The sequence below is a fragment of the Glycine soja genome, chromosome 5, assembly GCF_004193775.1.
Source record: "Glycine soja cultivar W05 chromosome 5, ASM419377v2, whole genome shotgun sequence".
NCBI classification, from domain to species: Eukaryota; Viridiplantae; Streptophyta; class Magnoliopsida; order Fabales; family Fabaceae; genus Glycine; species Glycine soja.
In genome coordinates this window covers 33,961,328-33,980,793 of record NC_041006.1, presented here as the reverse complement: position 1 = coordinate 33,980,793, position 19,466 = coordinate 33,961,328, and the positions used below count along the sequence as shown (strand labels likewise).

Genomic DNA, 19,466 nt, shown 5'->3' with positions numbered 1-19,466 from the left:
TGATTAGGGATGGCAACCAACTGGGTGGGGATGAGTTTCGCTCTTTCTGTCCCCACAAAAGGTGAGGTGAATACGGGTTCGGGTATAAAAAAATTGGATTTAAAATTTTAATACCTATTTTTATCTTTGTCGTGTTTATTTGGGTTTAGATATACATGCGGTAACTTGCTACACTCTTTTTTGTAATTTTAATTTACCTATATATTTTTAAATATTAAGTTTTTTATTATATTTTAATTCAAATAATATTAATATAACGAATAACAAAAAAATAAAGATAAAAAATTAAAAATTCAATTATATTTTTAGTTAAATGTATATTTTAAGTTTTTTATTTAATTATTTAACTATTAATCTAATTGATTTATATTTTTAAAAATTATAATAATAAAATATTTAATATATATTATGTATATATATGTTGTGACAAAAAATGGTTATGATCGCAGGTATGAGTACGAGTATAATACTCATCCACATCTCCATCCATGCTTAAAAAGTTTAGGTAATACATGTATTTATACTTAGTCGAAATATGTATTTTTAGTTAATTGTCTCCATAAATCAACATTCAACTTTTTAGCATGCTTTATTTCTACTCACATATTTTTTAAAAAAATTTCTAAAAAATCACTTATCTCATAATTATTTCAAGTTAAACATATTTAAATGTGTAATTCTTAAGTGACAAGCTAAAAAAAAGTAGATGCTCTTATTAGTGATATAAATAATACTAATTAATTTTTTAAAGTTATTTTATATTATATAGTGTCATGCATACTTGCACAACTATTGATATTTCTCATTCTTATGAGATTCAATTGAAGTGTTACACTATCCCATAAGTAAAGGTTTATTTATCAAGCGTAAACAAGATACTTTTAAATTATCTAATAATTCATCTTATTTTAGACACTATCAAATATTAAATGCAATACTTATACTAATAGAAATTCGAACTTAGTTCGCTATATTATAAGAAACAAAATAATCTCTTCTATTATATTGAATAACAATTTGAACCTTAGTTCACTGTATTGCAAAAAAAAGAAAATAGCTCCTTATGTAATACTCAACTTTCATTTGTCAAAATTAAAAGAATTAAGTCTAATGAAAAGAGTTCTTAAAAAAAGTAAAATGAAAAGAGTTAGCATCCCATAATTTAGTAAATCTAAGACTTGAATCTCCACTGGCCCTCAAATAAGATTCTCTCTAAATCAGAAAAAAAAGTAAAAGAAACTATTATTTGTGTGGTGGTCCAAAATGATAAAAAAAAAAGGGTGAGATATGGGGATAGGGCAGCTATAAAAGTAATGCTACCCTGAGTCATGGTCATGTGAATGTGAAACGGAAGGGGGAGAAAAAGGTCGCAAACTTTATGATCTGATTGCAACATAGGAAGAGAATTTATCTATTATTAGTTGGTTTGGTCATTAGCGAGAGAAGAAGGGCACCGTCGTTATGTTGACATGATCATGATGGACGCTGAATTAGTGGCCATGCCTGTCTGCATGATGATTGACGAGACAAAAATGAAGGAATATATTCTGACACCATCAACATATTTAACGCGGATTTAGATTAGCTTGTGTTAATCAAGTAGTTTAACACGGTTAGGTTTTTTTTTAAAAAAAAAATTTAAATTATATTAAACCCAAAATGATACAACAATAAACGGGACATAGAAAAAATAAAAAAATCCCTCATAATACAAGAAGATCTGTATCAAGATGTTAAAACAAATGCAACATGTGTGCTTGTCTATACATAAGAAACTTAATCTTGCTAATAACCTCGTTACAGAAAATTGATAATCTTTAAAAATCAACTTGTTCCTAGCCAGATGCAATAGACTGTAATTGATATAGTCAGACAACAAAATTTTCTTTAAACAACTGATGTAAATATACCCCTCATTAAAGTATGTAAATCTCATATACATATCGATGGATCATTTAGAATGAATATGATTCGAACAGATTTTCTTCGGTTAACAATATAATTAAACAATTTATTTTAAGTGTTATTTCTTATTGTTAATCATTTTTCAAAGTTCTGTTTATACGCATAAAAAATGGAGTTGATTTCGGAGTGATGAATATGCGATATTTGGTTAAGCGTATGATTAAATTTTGAACTATAATTATGTCAATTACGTAAAAGTCATATAATTCACTTAACTCCAAAAAAAAAACTTTCCTTAAATATACACTATGTATATCATGATTATAGCACAAGGAAAATGCATAAAATATACTCATCGTATTCTAGATTTATGGATTATATAATGAAAATGTTATATTTATTTATTTTTTCCTTATTGTAATGTTCGAGAAGTAGTGTCGTTTTTCTTAAAAAAAAAAAAAACGAAAAGTAGTGTCGTTTGGGAATACTTTATGCTTAATTAGTGGACTAGTTGGATGCAAAGAGAAATTAGTTAGACCCACAAATCTAGATATTGACCTATTGTTATACCAAAAAACGCGATGTACAACTAAATCCTTGTAGATCAAGAGTGATAATCTCTTTGTCGTATTTTATCAGACTAAACTATAGTATTTAATTTGTAAAACCATACAAAATAAGTAAGATTTTTAAATAACTCTTCGTCGTATTGTATAAACTATCTATTCTATTCCTCTTAATTAAAAACCATAAGTCGCGTGATTTGCCTTTCTTGACTGGGAAAAGAACCTTTCATTAGATTTCTTCTTTTACGGAAATCCACAAAACTTGTCAAACGATAAAATAAAGTTATATATACATATTATTCAATGATGCAAACACACTTGTCTCTTAGCGTTATATAGATAGGATGCTAATTGTTGTTATACGTATACATCTGACTTAAATATTTGAGTATGAATAAGTCTGCGGAGAGCTGAACCTCACAAGTCACAAACTGATAAAATCTCTCATAGCATATACATCAAATAAAATAAACGTTCATTTAGGTCAGATAGCACCAATATTCGTTTGGTCTAAAAAAATTGTGAAATTATTTTGGAGTGTATTTGGTTTCATAGTATAGAGATAATGCGACTTGATTTTAACTGTAGTCCAATTTGATTTTATAAAAATATAGATGTTTGGTTATTGAAAAATAAAATTGATTTTGTTTCTAAACTTCGATTTGACTAAAAGTGATAAAAAAAATGGTTTTTGTGTTGAATTAAAAAAATATATACTAAATTTAGCAAACTTGCTTTCAAGATAAGAAAAAAAAATACATGTATATGTTTTGTAACTAAAATTAATTTCGTTCAAAATTAATTTAGTAAACATTCATCTAAAGACACATTTAATCTTCTAGTCATAAAATGTAACACTAATCATGGGCATAAACCGTGAAATTAATAGATTAAATTAATTAATGTTTCTTACGGCTATTACGAGACTGTATTATTGTCAATTTACTATAACTAAAAAAAAATGTGTTGTTATTTATTATTAAAATTAACGTCAACCTAATATTTCAATAGTCAAAATAATAATTTCCCCTTATCCATGACAAAAACCAACAATTTAATTCTAACTGATTATGACAGCACTGGAGGGGCGATGATCAAAGTCCTAGGGCTGGAAGGACCTAAAAGTTTAAGAAAAGATCTATATAGTCATAAAACAATTAACCGCTTTTTTAATATTATTTTATGTTAAAGAGATATAAAAATAAGCTAAGCCTATTTAACTTATCCTTACCATGCCAAAAAAATGAGTTAGATTAAGTTGAACTTAATAAAATTATTAATCCAATTCAATCTTAGTTGAATTCTCAACTCATTGTGGTATATCAACATGCAATGCAACTATGATAATACACAAACTTAGAGCATGTGTTGAAAATCAGATGATGAAAAATTACTTTTGACATAAAAATATTTTTACAAAAAGATAAGGACTTTTGTTTTTGCTTTTATTGAAATGCGGATCACAGTAATTTTAACTACATATCATGCATTTAAAGTGACTGTTTTTTTAACATGATCTGAAATACAAACCAAACCTCATTATAAAGGAATTAAAATCTAAACTTAGTAAATTAATAAAGAATAAAATATATAAAAACTTAAGGCTTAAATATATTTTTAGTTAATGCTTGTAAAATTAAATTTTTATTTAGTCCTTATAAAATATGTTTATTTTGTTTTTATAACGTTTTAGATAACATATTTTATTGTTTAAAATATTATTTAAAGTGTTTTAAGAACTAAAAATAAAAATAAAAAATAATAATTTTACAAGGACAAAAAATAAAAAATTCTAAATTGTGAGGACAAAAATATATTTAAACAAAACTTAATTTAAAAAAATATTATGTAATAATAAATAAGATATATTTTTTAAAAATTTATTAAAACTATCTTATTCAATGTAATAAAACATATCATTTTTATGAAAATTACATGTTTACATTTTTATGTAATATATAGTTTCATTTTAAAATATTTATACACATAAGAATATGTTATCTATTATTTCATTGTAGAATGTCTGGCCTAAAAGGTTGATTACATTATTTCTCCCTCTTCTAATATGACACTCTTTATGTTTCTCGCCTACATCTACAAAATAATCACTTTATTCTTTGAAAAATACAGGTGACATAATTTTATCTTGTAGGGTCTCTTTAATTAAAAGGATGGGAGGAAAAGAAAAGAATTTTAATGCAGGGAAAAGGAGGAGAAGAGTTTTTATTAGACATTTTGTTTTGTTAAGAGGAAAAAAGGAAAGGAATTTTACGAAGATGAGAGGTTTTGATTGGACATTTTATTTGGTTGAGAGGAATGAAGGGAAAGGAAAGTAACCCTTTTCTTATTTGGTTCACACGGAGAAGAAATTTTTAAAAGTAATTTATTTTTATATTCTTATAGTTTTATTTTTCAAAATATAAGTAAAAATATTTTTTGTCATTACGCTTAAAATGTTTTAAATCTTCTCCCCTCTCCTCCAAATCTCTCCAACATTGGAAGAGAACATCAGAAAATTTTAGCTTCCCATCCATTCTCCTTTCCTTCGAAAAATTGAACCAAATAATACAAGTTAATAAAAAAAATTCTCCACTCCCCTTCTCTTCCCTCTATTTCCCCCTATTCAACACTATGTTGAATAAAGTTAATATCAATGCAATCTTTAATCTTAACAAGTTTATTTAAGCTTTTTATTCCTCAAAATTTCACAACCATTTTCATTCAATTTTATTTTTTATTTTCAAATGAATCCTTTATAAAATATTTTTTATCCAATAATCTCTATAAATTTCCACTTTTTTCATTAAGTATCATTTTTACTTACTTTTAATCCATTATCACAATTTCTCATATAATATCAAGAATAAAAAATTCACGTTATTATATAAAATACTGGAGAAAAAAAAAACAAACAAAATGACCGCTATGGAGAAAACAAACAGATCACAAACAAAACGACAATCTTATATAAAAAATGTCTAATGAAATACTTGATTTTAAAAGACTAAAAATGATAAATCAAATAAAAAAAAAGCAATCTCTCAGACCAAAAATCTTAATTAAGCCTAAACAAAGCATCAATTTGACCTCCAAATCATAAAACTTAGCATTTCGGTGATTCTTATGTGTACCATTTCACTTCCCGTATTTAGAAACAAGTTGATGTCGAAATTAATTTCCATAGAGAGAATATTTCTGATAGTTAAATGCGTTGAACTCAGTTTTAGAGCACGAGCACCGACACCGTCCCTCCATAAATCGACAACTCAATTTCTACTCACCCTTTTGGTACAAAAAGTACCAGATTTGGATCTTGTAAAAGTTTTATAGATGCCCTCTAAAGAATAAAATATTCACAATATTTAATTAAAAAATTAATAGTTGAAAATTATAATAAAATCAAATACATGTATAATAAAAATCTAAAATTAATTACAATCTTAACTGTTAATTTCTAATCAATAGTTATCATTGTCCTTTATTCTCTAAAATGCACTTCCCTCACTTATTCTAAAATGCATTTCCCTCATTTTATAAAAGTCAAATCCATAAAAATCTTTATACTAGCTATATCAAAACTGCCACAAACACCAAAGCTGGAATTAAAAAGATCAATTTAAACCAACTTGAGCGTTAAAACAATCACAATGATCTTCTACCATGTCTAGTTGAACGCAACACTATGAGGACATTTGGCGGAGAAGAAATTTTTTCATACCAAAAAACATGATTCATGAGAAAATCAATTTCTTAGAATCATGATTCTTGAGAAGGTATAAAATATGTTTAATTAGTTTTAATATGTTTCCTGAAAATTAGAAATTCATGTAAAACATGTAATTAAAAAGTTTTCACCACTAAGAAAAGTTAAATTTCTACCCCCTTTGCTTGGGAATGTTTTTGCAAAAAAGTGAACTAAAATTAATTTTCGAAAATCATAATTTCCTGACAATCTATTTTTATTAATTGCAAATCAATCATAAAAATCATAGATTCTCACTTTAAGATTATGAGAAAGTAAAATTTTCATCTAGCAAACGCCCTCTAAGGGTGTCTTGTGTAAGGAAAATGAAAACAAAAAGTTAAATTTTTTTAGTGGAAAATTACAACATGTATTCTTTGAAATGCCATCCACATGCTAGAAATTGTTTTACAAATGAATGTGTCAAAATAATAAGCTTTCAAGTATTGTGTAGTTTAATTCATTAGGAGGCCTGGCAAGACAGCCAAAATTTCAAGCTGAAACAGATATTTCACAATCCACTTATGCAATACTTTGATTTGACAGTAAAATACACATACTAAAGCATGAAATCAAATACTTAAGGCACGCCGTTTAAAGAGACAGTGAAAGTTAATCATCATCCTCGAGAACACTTCGACGCCTCTGTATCTGAAATGGCAAAAAATGGCAAGTAAATAAATACTTCAGAAAATAAGAATAGAAAATGTAACAAATATTCTACAACTTACTGTAACTTTTGTCTGCCTTGTTGTTTGGTTGTTTATCTGTTCCAGCAGTGATATGAGCCTTTCCTCAGAAACCTAAATATGCCATTATTAGATTAGAGGCATGGTAGATGAACTCATATTTGATACAATAATGCATCATATGAAAAATTACTTTAACGTTCCAATGGAACTCGCCGTATATAAGCAAAAATTTTCACCTGGTATTTCTCACTCCCACTTTTTGAAAGGGATTTATTTGCTTTCATTATTCAAAGGGAAATAGAAGATTAACATTACTAGCCGCAACTACCAAAGGCAAAACCATCATCCCACAGATAATGCACATAACAACACAATTGGAACTGTCAAATAAATTCTAACTTCTAGCCAGGTGAGCCTTGGAAACAGGGTTCAGATCTCGAAAACAGCCTCTCCATTTGCAGGGGCAAGCATCTACCCCTCACCAAACCCCACCAAGTGGGATCCTCTTGTATTGGTCATCCCTTTATACACTTATTATACTTAGCAAAGTGACTATTATGCAACACTGATATTCCATGCAAGTTACACATGAAGATGAGAACACTAAACCTCTAATATTGAAAAACTATATTAGACTATTTGAGGATATGTCACCAACTTTTTCATAAATCCTAATAGAAAGCCGTCACGTGAATGCATAGCATGCAATTATAGATTGAGGACCTTTATTGATGTTCTAACTTCGAACAAATAAATGGTACAACTAGAACTTCACCAATCTACAAAAATATATCACACAAAAAAATTCATTAAGTTTATATTAAGAATATTACCAACAATTGGTGACCAGAATGAGAAAGCTTCAGCAGAAAACAAGATCTAATATTATACCTTTTCAGTTATCTGACCCATCTGAGCAGCTCTCAATATAAAATCTTCAACACCCCTTGCTTTCTCAGGTTTCACCAAAGCTATTCGAGCAACTGCATATAATGATAGCAGAAATTTGAAATTATGTAAGAAAGCCAATTATTTGTAGCCAATTGATTTACTAAAAACACCTTAATAATATCCACATGCTAATGAAGTCCAAAACAACAATCAAAAGCCATTTATACCTGATGCATACCACACAAGTATTTCTATTCCACACCCCATAATTATTCATTATTACATGTTTCACTAAGACTAAATATTCAACTACAATATCCAAAAAAATAAAACAGCAGTCCAAAATGCAGTGTTAAAATCTTAAATGTACAGAGTGGAAAAATAAAGTTGCACTGAAGCAACTACTATCACCCTATGACATCCTCAGAGGATACCTACCTAGAACACAGAGTACGCAAATATGGGCAAAAGGAGAACTGAAAGCAAAGGGATAGAGAAAAATGCAAGAAATTTCTACTTAACATGCTACCAGTACCAGAACAGTCTTCAAAGATACTTTTTCTTTTGAGGTGGGGGGTGTCAAAATCCATCAGTGAATTTGAAATTTCATTTTTTAAAGTTTTCCAATACTTAAAAGCATATCTTGGATGGAAACTTATTTAGGCACATTATCTAAATAGTAATATCTTCTTCAATAGTGTGCATTTTGGTATAAATTTTGAAGACTTTAGTCACAACAAGATTATAAATGGAAATATAACATCTAGTAATAATATCTTATATATTCTTATGTTTTAATGCATGTTTTATGATTGTGCATCAACTATGTACATCGTTTGTGTTTTGTCAAAATATCAACCCATACCAGATATGGTACAAATACAAAACACAAAAAGTTTAAGAAAACCATAAACCTATAATATATATATCATTAACAATAACAACTATGTCCCCAATTTGTATCGCTACATTCATTGTTGCATGCATGACTAAAAGAAGAATTGAATTTTTAACTTATGCCATCACAAACCACAAAAGATTCACTTTTATCTTCAACAAGCAATACAGCACAATACACATTCATGTACTTTTAAGACAAACATTAACCATACCAAGTTTTAAAGGAAAAAAGAGAGTCATTCTAAAGACAGCAAAATTGCTTTATAAACTTACGCCTTTCTCGCGCTTCAGCAGACAATATCTGACTAAGCATCATCTGTCTCCGTTCCTCAGCCTCCCTAAATTAATTGTTTTTCCATTCATATCAATAATTGGTTTCACTCCAAGGGCAAGGAAAAAAATACATATGAAAGATGATTACAGTTATAAACAAGTTTCTGAGGTAAAATAATTAGCTTAACAGAACAAGAAATCTGTAGTCATAGACTCATAAACTAACTAACCTCTTTGCATCATCCTGAGCTTTCTCCTGTTCAGAGTTCTGTTGATTTCCCTGTAAATCAGCAAATCCAAACATAATTACAAGCAAACTATCACTCTCTAGGGTGAAAAAAAAAAAGTAAAACGAATGATCTCTGATTCTCTAACCACGCCACCATAAGCTCCTGCAACCTTCTCTGTCTGATTGCTTCCAACTCAGGATCAGCCTGAACCAGACAATGATAATCAATTAACAATTATGAAACCCAAAGGAGTTGCAAAGAAGCTAGTTTTATGAGAGATTCCATTGAGTGCTTTCGTTGGAAGAAAAAGAAAATAGCAAAGCCAGAAGAACTAGTCACTCGAAAATTTCGTTAATTGGCTAACGAGAATGAGAATGGGAATGGGAACGTACCATTTGGTTGGGTGTGCAGAAGAAACCCTAGCGGGTGCTCTGATGCTGATGCAGCAGGAAGAGGAAGAGGTCGCGTTAGCAATAAGCGGTTGTTTGAGGACTGCTATTAAGCCAATACTAGCTCTTCACGGTTTTATTTAATCAAAGTATTTTATGGCTCTTTCTTTCTTTTGGTTAATATCATTTTTTGGCCATTAAATTTTAATTTTATTTCATTATGGTATATTAAAAGTTATCCCTTTCAAACATTGTTGCTTCTCCAGTAACAGAAAAATGCCTTGGATGAGAACACCGCATTGTTGTGCGCACCTCCACCCAAACAACAACGCCAAGCAACCCATGAGATCTAGAACTTCACAAACACTCACGGTGGCAAGAGGTTGATGAGGCCGTCGCGGTCGATTTCGAGGTGGTCCATGACACAGCGAAGCTCCTCCGGCAAGACGACAGATCCAAGCGTCGTTTGGACTGCGCTGTTGAGCTCATCGGCGAAGATCTTGCTGTCGTTGTTGGCATCCAAGTGGTTGAGAATTAAAATGTAAATACCATGTATTCAAAAATTTACTTATTAAGCTCTAGGAAGTAAAACATTCACTCATTAACTGTAAAAACAAAGAGATAAATTTAAAAATGATAAAAACTAAATAAATAATTAAACCTAAAAATATATATATAGTAACAGTTTTTAGTGCTAGTTATTTTAAATTAATAATTTAAAATTTTAGAATTTAACAAAGTTTAACTTTTTTTAACTTAATATATCAAAATAAAGCAATCAAAAAATTTAATGGACCAAAATTAATATTACGTCTTTTTTTTAATTATCAAAATGGGTATATTTTTAAAATATTTATGTTGTTTTACTTTTTGTCACTTTTTTTAGACTTTGTTAGTTTTAGAAATTCTCAAATCTGTGTTCATTGTCTACATATTTCGCAATCTAAAATATTGATTTATAGTCCAAAACATTTATAAGATTTATCAACATCAGATTCACTCTCATGAAAATAAATATTATTGGTCTTAATATAAAGGTCCAAATTTTGTTTTTATTCTGACCTGCAATGAAAAAAAATCAAGAAGGTTAAGACTTACAAAGTTACAATGGACATAATAAAATGAATGAGCCAGTTTCATCTAAGTTTAACAAATGTTTATTGTGTCAAAGTAATAACATCAATTACACTCCCTCAAAAATAAAGACGGAATTTTATAAAACTTAAAAAATCTATATACAAAAAGTTGACAAAAAGTGAAACAACATAGAAGATATCATTGCAAGCAGGACTTCACTTTTAAAATTTTTTAACAAAGAAGAAAGTCAGTACAAAACATGACTTCTATTAAAAAAAAAGAGTCGAAATCAAAGTCGTATTTGAAAATATAACTTTTTTTTATATGAAATTGTATTTTAAAGCATGGCTTACCCATATCCTGTTTTTTTTTATAAAAAAAATACTCATTTCGATCATTTTCAAAAAAAAAATCTAATTGGTTAAAAATTGTATTTTATCAATTTATCTAACGAATAAAAAGCTCTTAGAAGATTTATCTTATGTGTTAAATGCTTAATTTTTAGGGAGCGTTTGTTAAAAAAAAATAGTTTTTTTAGGAAATGAAGTTATGATTGTTTATTTTCATATTTAATTTATTCTTAAAAATAATATCCCAATGATATTATCATTTATGAATGTTTTTATTTATGTTTCTCAAAAAATTATTTATGATTTGATATTCTTCACTTATATCAAAGGTCATGTATTCCTTTTTTCAATTGATCACAACGACTCGCAATTTGATTTTCTCTCTTCCTCACCAAGTGCAAACTAGTCCTATTTTGATTTTTTTTTCTATGGACATCTTTTTCAAGTATAATCATTGATACTCTTTCAACAATAATTTGAACTTTAGCTCATCGTGTTATGGAAAACTAATCCTTCCCCTGGATCCAATCTTTGTTAGTCATTTCGTTTAGATTTAATCACGTCATCCATGCCATTTGATTTTCTTGGGAAGTGATATGTGTCGCGTTAGATGAAGTCGAATTGGAAAATTATCATGCCCTTGAACAAAAATATGTTGGGGATTATTTTAACGTTAAGGTCAATGTTAAACGTCAACTTTGCTTTGCCCAGCCACAACCACAATAAGCCCTTTCCACGATATCTTTCAATGAGTTTTCCTTTCAGAACTCAATGTTCTTGCCTAGTCAAGAATTCTTAGAAAACGGTCTATCAGCCATGTAAATGTACTTTCCTCAATCATATTTATCTTAGAATATGATAAGTGTATTTGAATTCATATATTCATCTATTGGTTCTTATGCATTCATATTTTTATTTTTCTCCTTATTAGAAGATTATATTATTGGAATTTGTGCTTTCATTTATCTAGTATTATGCATAATAATCGATAAATGAATACATAAAGTCAATACACTTATAATATTCAAATACACAAATATGATAAGGTGAGAAAAGTATATTTACATGTACGATAAAAACCGTTGTCCCATAATTCTTGACTGGGCAAAAACGTGGAGTTCTAAAAAGAAAACTCATTGAAAGGCATTGTTCAAGGGGCTTGTTGTGGTTATGGTTAAGCAAAGCCAAGATGATGTCTAACATTGACCTAAAGGTAAAAATAATCCCCAACATATTACTATTCAAGTGCATGATAACTTTTCAATTCGACTTCATCTAATGAGGCATAAATCACTTCCCAAGACAAACCAAATGGTATGGATGCCATGAATAAATCTAAACAAAACGACTAACAAAGATTTGAGTTTTGGAAGGATTAATTTTCAATAACATATCAAACTAACATTTGGATTTTTATTGTGAGAAAGAAATGCTCACATTTAATGCTTGAGAATACCTCAAACATGATTATCTTTGCACAAGATATCCATAGAGAAAAAATCTAAATGAATCTGGTTTGTGCTTGGTGAGGAAGGGAGAAAAATATCTAATTGTGTCATTGTGATCAATTGAGAAAAGGAATACATGACCCTTACAAAGTTACAAACTTCTCCCAGGAAATTCTTTCTTGAGCTTATTGTCACAAAATGAAACCCTTGTTGATAAGAATACTTATAGTAAAATTCATTGAATTACAACACAAATATGTATGACGTGCCCTCTTTGGATCGAGAAGTTGTTTCATCTTCTAATAATGGATTATTGATGTTAAGTCAGACATATAGCTTCAATTTTTGTACTTGCAATGGTATTATTTTCTTATGTCATTTGCTATTATTCACCTTTGAATCTATTTAGGCAAGCCAAAATAATTATCTTTGGTTACAAATAGTTATTCCACTTGGTTACAAACATCTGAAGCTACCACCCAAAATCACCAATCTTCTCATGGATTGATGCATATAACAAATTACAAACTTATAGGTTCTAATTCATAAGATAAGGGAGAGTATATCATAAATTGAAAATACGAGTTAAAAGGTGCATCACAGAGATTAATTGATTCAAAAAAGAGAAAACATAAAAAAAAAGAAATTAAAATGAAGATAATCTAATTAGGCAAGTAACAATTGAATTGGTTGAATCATAATTCTTAAGAAAGAGTAACAAAAATAATACTAGAGTTTTAATGGGATCTAATAAGCTTTACGGCCAAATGTTATATACATTCGTTTATTTACAATCTCATGAAAAATCGAGATAAGGTGATATATCATAAGGTCTTCCAAAAGTATAATATGTATTAAAAACTTGTTTGATTAATTCAATATCGATGAACTTAGAAAAAAGACTTAATACTTGAAATAGATTTATAATAAAAATTCTTAACATTCCTTAGGGATTCTTGATTGGTACTGAACTAGCTAACAATACTGTAAAGTCGTATTTGTTTAGTTAATAAAATATAAAAAATTTATCAATCTCAAAGAATTTACATTTATAATAGACATATACAAATTATTGTACGTTAAATAATATAAAAAAATATTGGTTCCAACAAAGAAGACGACTAATCCAAGGAGAAATCCGATGAAACCACCAACAAAAGAAACATATTCAACGTGTATTGATCGCTCATGCTACCTTTGACTTTTTTTTCCGCCAACTAGTTCATGGTCACACTAGTATTCTTAGTGATTGATGGTCGACAATATTGACAATTAGTTGCATAGGATCAATGAATTCCAATTATGAAACTCTTAATGAAAAAGTGATGTTGCTTGTAATGGGAGAGATGGATGGAATTTAAAGGTGTATGCCAAAACAAACAAAGAAAGAATATAAAAACCATTGAAGGAGACGGAGATAAAGTGACAAGATTGTGTCGATGAATGAAAATAAACACACGGATGGAACAAAATTTGTTTCCTTTTTAATCAAATTTAATCTTTTTTTCTGGATTTATCTTATTTTTTTCATTAAAATTTGATTTTTTTTAGCTGACCTTGCAAGGGAGGGATTTTGTTTTTTTTTTCCTCATTATATTTGCACACTAGTTGTAAAAAAGGTTGTAGAGAGAAAGATTATTAAATCACATTGTAAAATAATTTTATACATTAATATAATCACATATTTATTGACTTTTATAATAATTATCATAAAAATATATGAACTCTTATTAGACTATAATATAAAACTTAAAACTTCAAATTACCCTTTAAGATTAAAAGAAAATTAAGAAGTATGTAGTCATACTTAGCAGAGGAGTTATACAAAACTTAATATTAATAATTAGATGGTGATATATCCTTTTATTTTATTTCGTTTTACTCCTTTCTTATTTTTTTTTCCTGTCCGAACAAAGCAAAGTATAACAAAACGGAGTTAAATTCCATTAACAAAAGTTATATTATAAAAAGTGGGCTGGGCCGATATAGATGGTTAAGCCCAAGCCCGTGCGAGCATAATTGTTTAGGAACGTGAAAGCATAGCACCGTTCATTTCATCATCGCTGTGGTTTTTCTTTTTCTCTGTTGAGGTTGTCATTGGGAGCACTCAACCTAAACTATTCAAGTTGTGAAAGCACATCACAAGAAAATTCGCAAGCGATGGATCCGAAGCTAAAAGAGGTTTCTCAGCTCTTCGATCGCTTTAAGGCTTCGTTTATCAGGAACGACTTTGATACCTGTTCCAATCTCCTTTCTCAGCTAAAGGTATTTCCCACCCAACCAAACCCTAATTTACTTGCTACACTAAATTTCTTTTTTGCTTCTCGTTCGTTGAAGATCGGTTCTGTTGTTTTAATTACTTTTTTTTTTTTGGAATGAAAAATTTGAATTTGAATTTGGCCTTGTGCGAAGTAAGAAAAGTGTGGGTTGGGGTAGGTTGCTTCAGTTCGAGATCATTATAACAATGGGGTGTTCTGAATGTTATTTTAGATTTAAGCATTTTACCCAGTAATTATATGGACACCGTGTATGCTGGGTAGTGAGAAACTGGGTTTTTACTTTTTACCGTTGGATTTGACTCTCTAAAGTGAATGGAGTGTACTTTATACTAATACTAATAATCGCAATGGTTGAGATTATAACTAACTAACTTCAGAGTTCGTTATGTATGCACCTGATGCTATCACAATTCTTAATAGTTTTTTCTTAATCAATGGTTGGAAGTGCACTTTATCATCTAATTAAGTATACTTACTCACTTTAAAGGAGTCAAATCCTTACCTTTGATTGTTGTCAGTTTAATTTCATTTCTGCGGTGTAGCGATTAAGCCACTGTTTGGTCTAGTATTAGTCGAGAATGAATTCACATCAACCTCAAAGCAATCTATTGTAGATTTATAGCTTCCATGTAAACTTAGAATTGGACGTGAAAAGATGAATAAACACACATAATAAACATGCTATAAGTCAAGTGTGGTTTGTTGGATAGGTAAAATCTATAATGGAACATATTACAGCTGGAAGTTGGATGATTGATTTACTAGTTACCCACCCTAGCTCAATGATAGAAGGGATGGTTTTACTTGGAAATATGATGCCTTAGTATTTATAGGACTTGTATGATTACTGCAAACAGCTTGAATTCATAGCTCTGTTCTATATAGTCTGTATAAGATGAAAGATCTCAAGGTCTTAGCTTCCTTCTTTTTTGGGTATGCATATGCAGCTGATGTTATTTTGTTTAGTTATGATGTTGCTTTTACTTTCAGGTGTTACTTACAGGTTTCAGAAGCCTTCCACCGTTGTTTGCAGATACACCTAATGCAGTTCATGAATTAACAATAGCAAGTAACATTCTTCCCTCCAATCAGTACAGTGCCCCCCCCCCCAAAAAAAAATATTTTTTTATGTGCTTATATTCCTACAGGCATTGCTTATCCTACTTGTTTTAAGAATAAAAGCAGATCCTCTTAGTAAATCCTAAATTTTCTTGATATCATAAATGAAATTTTTATACATTGGCTTGTCTATAAGCTCTTTGTGATTGAAAATGGATTTTTCTCTTCTATACCTTCTATCTTTGTAGGCAGTGGCAAATAAAGCCAAAACTAAACAATCCTGTTGTCTTTGTTACTAAGAGAATTTTATTAGAAGCAAAAGACAAGAGTATAATGAATATTTGTTTATTTGAATTTGAAAAGTGTTAGCTTCTTGAAGGCAATGGAAAGATGAGCTGTATTAATTAAATCAAACAAATTACTAAAACATTTTGCATGAATGAATCATATTAGCTATTTAGTATCAATAAGATTATAGCTACTTATTAAATGAAAAAGTAAAAAATGTTAAGATATCAAGTTTATTTTTTCCTGTTGGTTTTTTAAACTTCCAGGGGATATATACGAGCATGCTGTTGTCCTTAGTGTGAAAAATGAGGATCAAGATGCTTTTGAAAGGGATTTCTTCCAGTTGAAGCCTTATTATACAGATGCCTGGTAACTTTTCTTGTCCCTTTTTTTTCACTCTGAAGACAGCTGAATCTGCAACCAAAGCAAACAATGGACATCCTCTGATTGTTCACTTAACATAAACCTGTATAGAGTATGCCTAGAAACTTTATTAATATTGAAGCATGATGTTATGTGCAAATTCTTCCTTGTTGGGTTTTTGTATTTTATGGGTACTTTTCATTTGTTGCAGCAATCGACTTCCACCATCTCCTCAGGAGTACCCAATTCTGGGTCTCAACCTGTTGAGATTACTTGTGCAGAATAGGATTGCTGAATTCCATACTGAGTTGGAATTGCTTTCATCTGCTGCTCTTGAGAATCCTTGCATTAAGCATGCTGTGGAGTTGGAACAATCTTTTATGGAAGGGGCTTACAATCGTGTCTTGAGTGCACGACAGACAGTGCCACATGATACATACGTTTATTTTATGGATCTTTTGGCAAAGACTGTCAGGTAATAATTGTTATTGTTGTTTTATTTTAATAGCCCAGTGGATGGTTGAACTCTAGTGATAAACTAGAGGAAACTGGAACTACTGCTTGATTTCTTCAGAAGTTGGACTTATAGTTTAGACTGTTTTGGATTTTTCTCCTCCAAACTGGTTTCTATAATTTTATTATTAAATTCTGCAAGTTATTTATATTGTAATTCTATTCTCTCTGCTATCTGTAATGGCAATTGGGTGGAAGCACAAACTTTATTACAATGTTAAAGTTCAAATACCTGCCCCTCTAGTGGTTCTATTATTTTACCATTTGTGCGTCTATATTTTTTTCTAATTAGTTTATATCTATCTTCAAACATTCAGAGATGAAATAGCTGGTTGCAGTGAGAAGGCCTATGACTATCTTTCAATTAAGGATGCTAAGCAAATGTTGCTGTTCTCCTCTGACCAGGAACTCCTTGAATATATTAAAGAGGTGAGCATTGTTATGACCCCTTAATATTTGCATGTTGGGAGGTTGTTGGTAAAATGTAAAAACACTAAGCAATTGTTTAGCGCATGAGAATGGACATGAGTTAGAGACTAGCAATTGAACCGTAGATTTGTAATAGCGATGCTTGGAAGTCCTTTTAGAATTGGAATCATAATTCCAAAGGCATAATAATTTCATGGTAATATAACTAAAACCAACCTTTAACAACTCCTAACCTCTACCTTTACATCACAGTTTCCAACCCCACTCCACACTGTGCAACTACCCTCCCTGTTTTTTTTAACTCTTGCTGCCATCATGGTGACCTCCACCACCACCTCTCTTATCTCCATTGTAAGGGCTACCATTGCCACCACCAATCACTTCCACTATCATCACCGATTCCACTGTTGCTTCCACCTCCTTGCCCCACCTCCCAAACCACTGCCACTGATTATTGCCATTACAACCACAGCCTCCACCATCCCTACTGTGACCATTTTCACCACTGCCACTTGCAAATCGATTTTTTTCCTATTCAAACCCAACGTAACTCAACCAATGACGACTAATTAGAGGTGTCAAAATGAAATTGAAATTGAAGTTCAACTTAGAATGATAATTCTATGTTGTAATTATTTGTAAAACCAAATATATATTTTGAGGCAATTCCAATTCTGACAGAATCGTTTAAGCTATAATTCTGTTTACAACATGGGAAATCATTCATCTCACCTTGCAGAATTTCATTTTGTTCCCATGTGATTAAGTTATTATCTTTCATTGCAGGAGCATCCTGAGTGGGAGATTAAGAATGGTAGTGTCTTTTTCCAAAAGGCAAAAGAATCTGCACCTTGCAAAGAAATACCCTCTCTGCAGCTCATCAACCAGACGCTTAGTTATGCTAGGGAGTTGGAGAGGATTGTCTGAGAAGAAATGCAATGGCGGCTTCTGTTCCCAAAATTTCTAGGTGTCTGGATAATAGTTGCTAATACTGTCTTTTGAAATTGTTCATTTCTGATTCAATGTGAAACTATAAAATTGTTCACCTCTGTATTTTGATCATTTAGGTGGCAGTATGGTTACTTTTTTTTTTTAACTCGTGCTCTGGGTTTTCCACTTTTTTATGTTGAGGATTATATGATTCATGAAGCTGTAGTCTAAATTTCAAACCCATAGAAAGGTTGGTTCATATCAGTGTTGCCAAATAGCAGCTATCATGCTATAGCATAGTGGTTTTTAGGGAAATTGCGATAGCGTCGTGTTGTGGACTCTGAAAATTGCAATCGCGGGCGCCTTTGTGTCGTGAAATCTCATTGTGTCGCAGCTGTTGTGTTGTCGGTTTTTGACAAGGTTGAATTTGGAGAGAAATTGCATTGATGGCGTGTAGGTTTCATTGACTCATGGGCAGAAGTCACATGGGTTTTTAAAATTTTACTCTATTGGTTTTTAAAACAGTAGAGTCAATTTTTTTTTTTTTACTTTTTACTAATAGACTTGGGGTATGATTTTACTCTATTCTTTTTACTTTTTATTTATGGATTTGAGTTTTCTTCTAATAGGTCCAACAATAGCATTTTGACTTCTTCAAGTAACTTTTCAGTTTTTCATATCATTCTAGAACCTCGTAGCATTTCCACTTCTACTTTATGTAACTTTTTAGTTTTGAGGATCATTCTATAGTTACCATGGAAATCCTTTCCTCCTTTGATTCTTAGTCACAATGTAAACCCTTCAACCATTCCCTTCTCTGATTAAACCGTTCCTTACCAAAACTTTCCCGTCTTCTTTGTCATGTGCCTTCGTTTTTTTGTAGGTAATAACTTTTTTTTTCTTTCTTTTGTTTAATACTCCCCCTTCTTCTTTGTCCATGTGGTATGTCTTATACTTGACCTTCTTATTCTATTTTTTTTTTCCAAAAATTACTATATGGCAAATGAGGGATCATCAAATCCTCCTAGTATTCATCTTGGATGGAAATATTATACTCAAGGACAAGGAAATAGTTTTGTGTGCAATTTTTGTGGCAAGGTTACAAAAGGTGGAATTACTAGACAACGAGGATTATGATTATA

General features: G+C 30.3%; 2 protein-coding genes across 3 annotated transcripts; one reads left to right on the top strand and one right to left on the bottom strand.

Annotated features, from left to right (window-relative positions):
- Positions 1 to 6,558: 6,558 nt before the first annotated feature.
- LOC114412649 (DNA-binding protein DDB_G0278111-like) lies at positions 6,559 to 9,337 on the bottom strand. 2 transcript variants are annotated; one of them, XM_028376617.1, is made up of 5 exons: positions 9,200 to 9,337; positions 8,970 to 9,034; positions 7,797 to 7,888; positions 6,945 to 7,016; positions 6,559 to 6,864 (listed from the first exon to the last, which is right to left on the bottom strand). In XM_028376617.1, exons 1-5 carry the CDS (start codon positions 9,271 to 9,273, stop codon positions 6,826 to 6,828), a joined length of 342 nt encoding a protein of 113 aa, XP_028232418.1. In that variant the 5' UTR covers positions 9,274 to 9,337; the 3' UTR covers positions 6,559 to 6,825. The 2 variants fall into 2 exon arrangements, with proteins under 2 accessions (XP_028232418.1, XP_028232419.1); XM_028376618.1 differs by lacking the exons at positions 6,559 to 6,864; positions 6,945 to 7,016 and adding an exon at positions 7,034 to 7,684.
- A 5,174-nt stretch (positions 9,338 to 14,511) lies between these two features.
- On the top strand, positions 14,512 to 18,585 carry LOC114412648 (26S proteasome non-ATPase regulatory subunit 8 homolog A-like). The gene is made up of 6 exons (XM_028376616.1): positions 14,512 to 14,728; positions 15,733 to 15,811; positions 16,356 to 16,458; positions 16,664 to 16,927; positions 17,283 to 17,394; positions 18,181 to 18,585. The coding sequence occupies exons 1-6, from the start codon at positions 14,624 to 14,626 to the stop codon at positions 18,319 to 18,321; spliced, it is 804 nt and encodes a 267-aa protein (XP_028232417.1). The 5' UTR covers positions 14,512 to 14,623; the 3' UTR covers positions 18,322 to 18,585.
- Positions 18,586 to 19,466: the final 881 nt, after the last annotated feature.

What these genes read in the sequence shown, in the direction of transcription:
- LOC114412649 (XM_028376617.1), bottom strand. Translation starts at nt 9,273, where the DNA reads ATGTTTGGATTTGCTGATTTACAGGGAAATCAACAGAACTCTGAACAG. An exon ending in TGCTGAAGCGCGAGAAAGGC is followed by an intron (nt 7,889 to 8,969) that starts GTAAGTTTATAA and finishes CATTATATGCAG; the next exon opens with TTGCTCGAATAGCTTTGGTG. An exon ending in TGGGTCAGATAACTGAAAAG is followed by an intron (nt 7,017 to 7,796) that starts GTATAATATTAG and finishes TGGCATATTTAG; the next exon opens with GTTTCTGAGGAAAGGCTCAT.
- LOC114412648 (XM_028376616.1), top strand. Translation starts at nt 14,624, where the DNA reads ATGGATCCGAAGCTAAAAGAGGTTTCTCAGCTCTTCGATCGCTTTAAG. An exon ending in ATCTCCTTTCTCAGCTAAAG is followed by an intron (nt 14,729 to 15,732) that starts GTATTTCCCACC and finishes TTTTACTTTCAG; the next exon opens with GTGTTACTTACAGGTTTCAG. An exon ending in TCATGAATTAACAATAGCAA is followed by an intron (nt 15,812 to 16,355) that starts GTAACATTCTTC and finishes TTAAACTTCCAG; the next exon opens with GGGATATATACGAGCATGCT.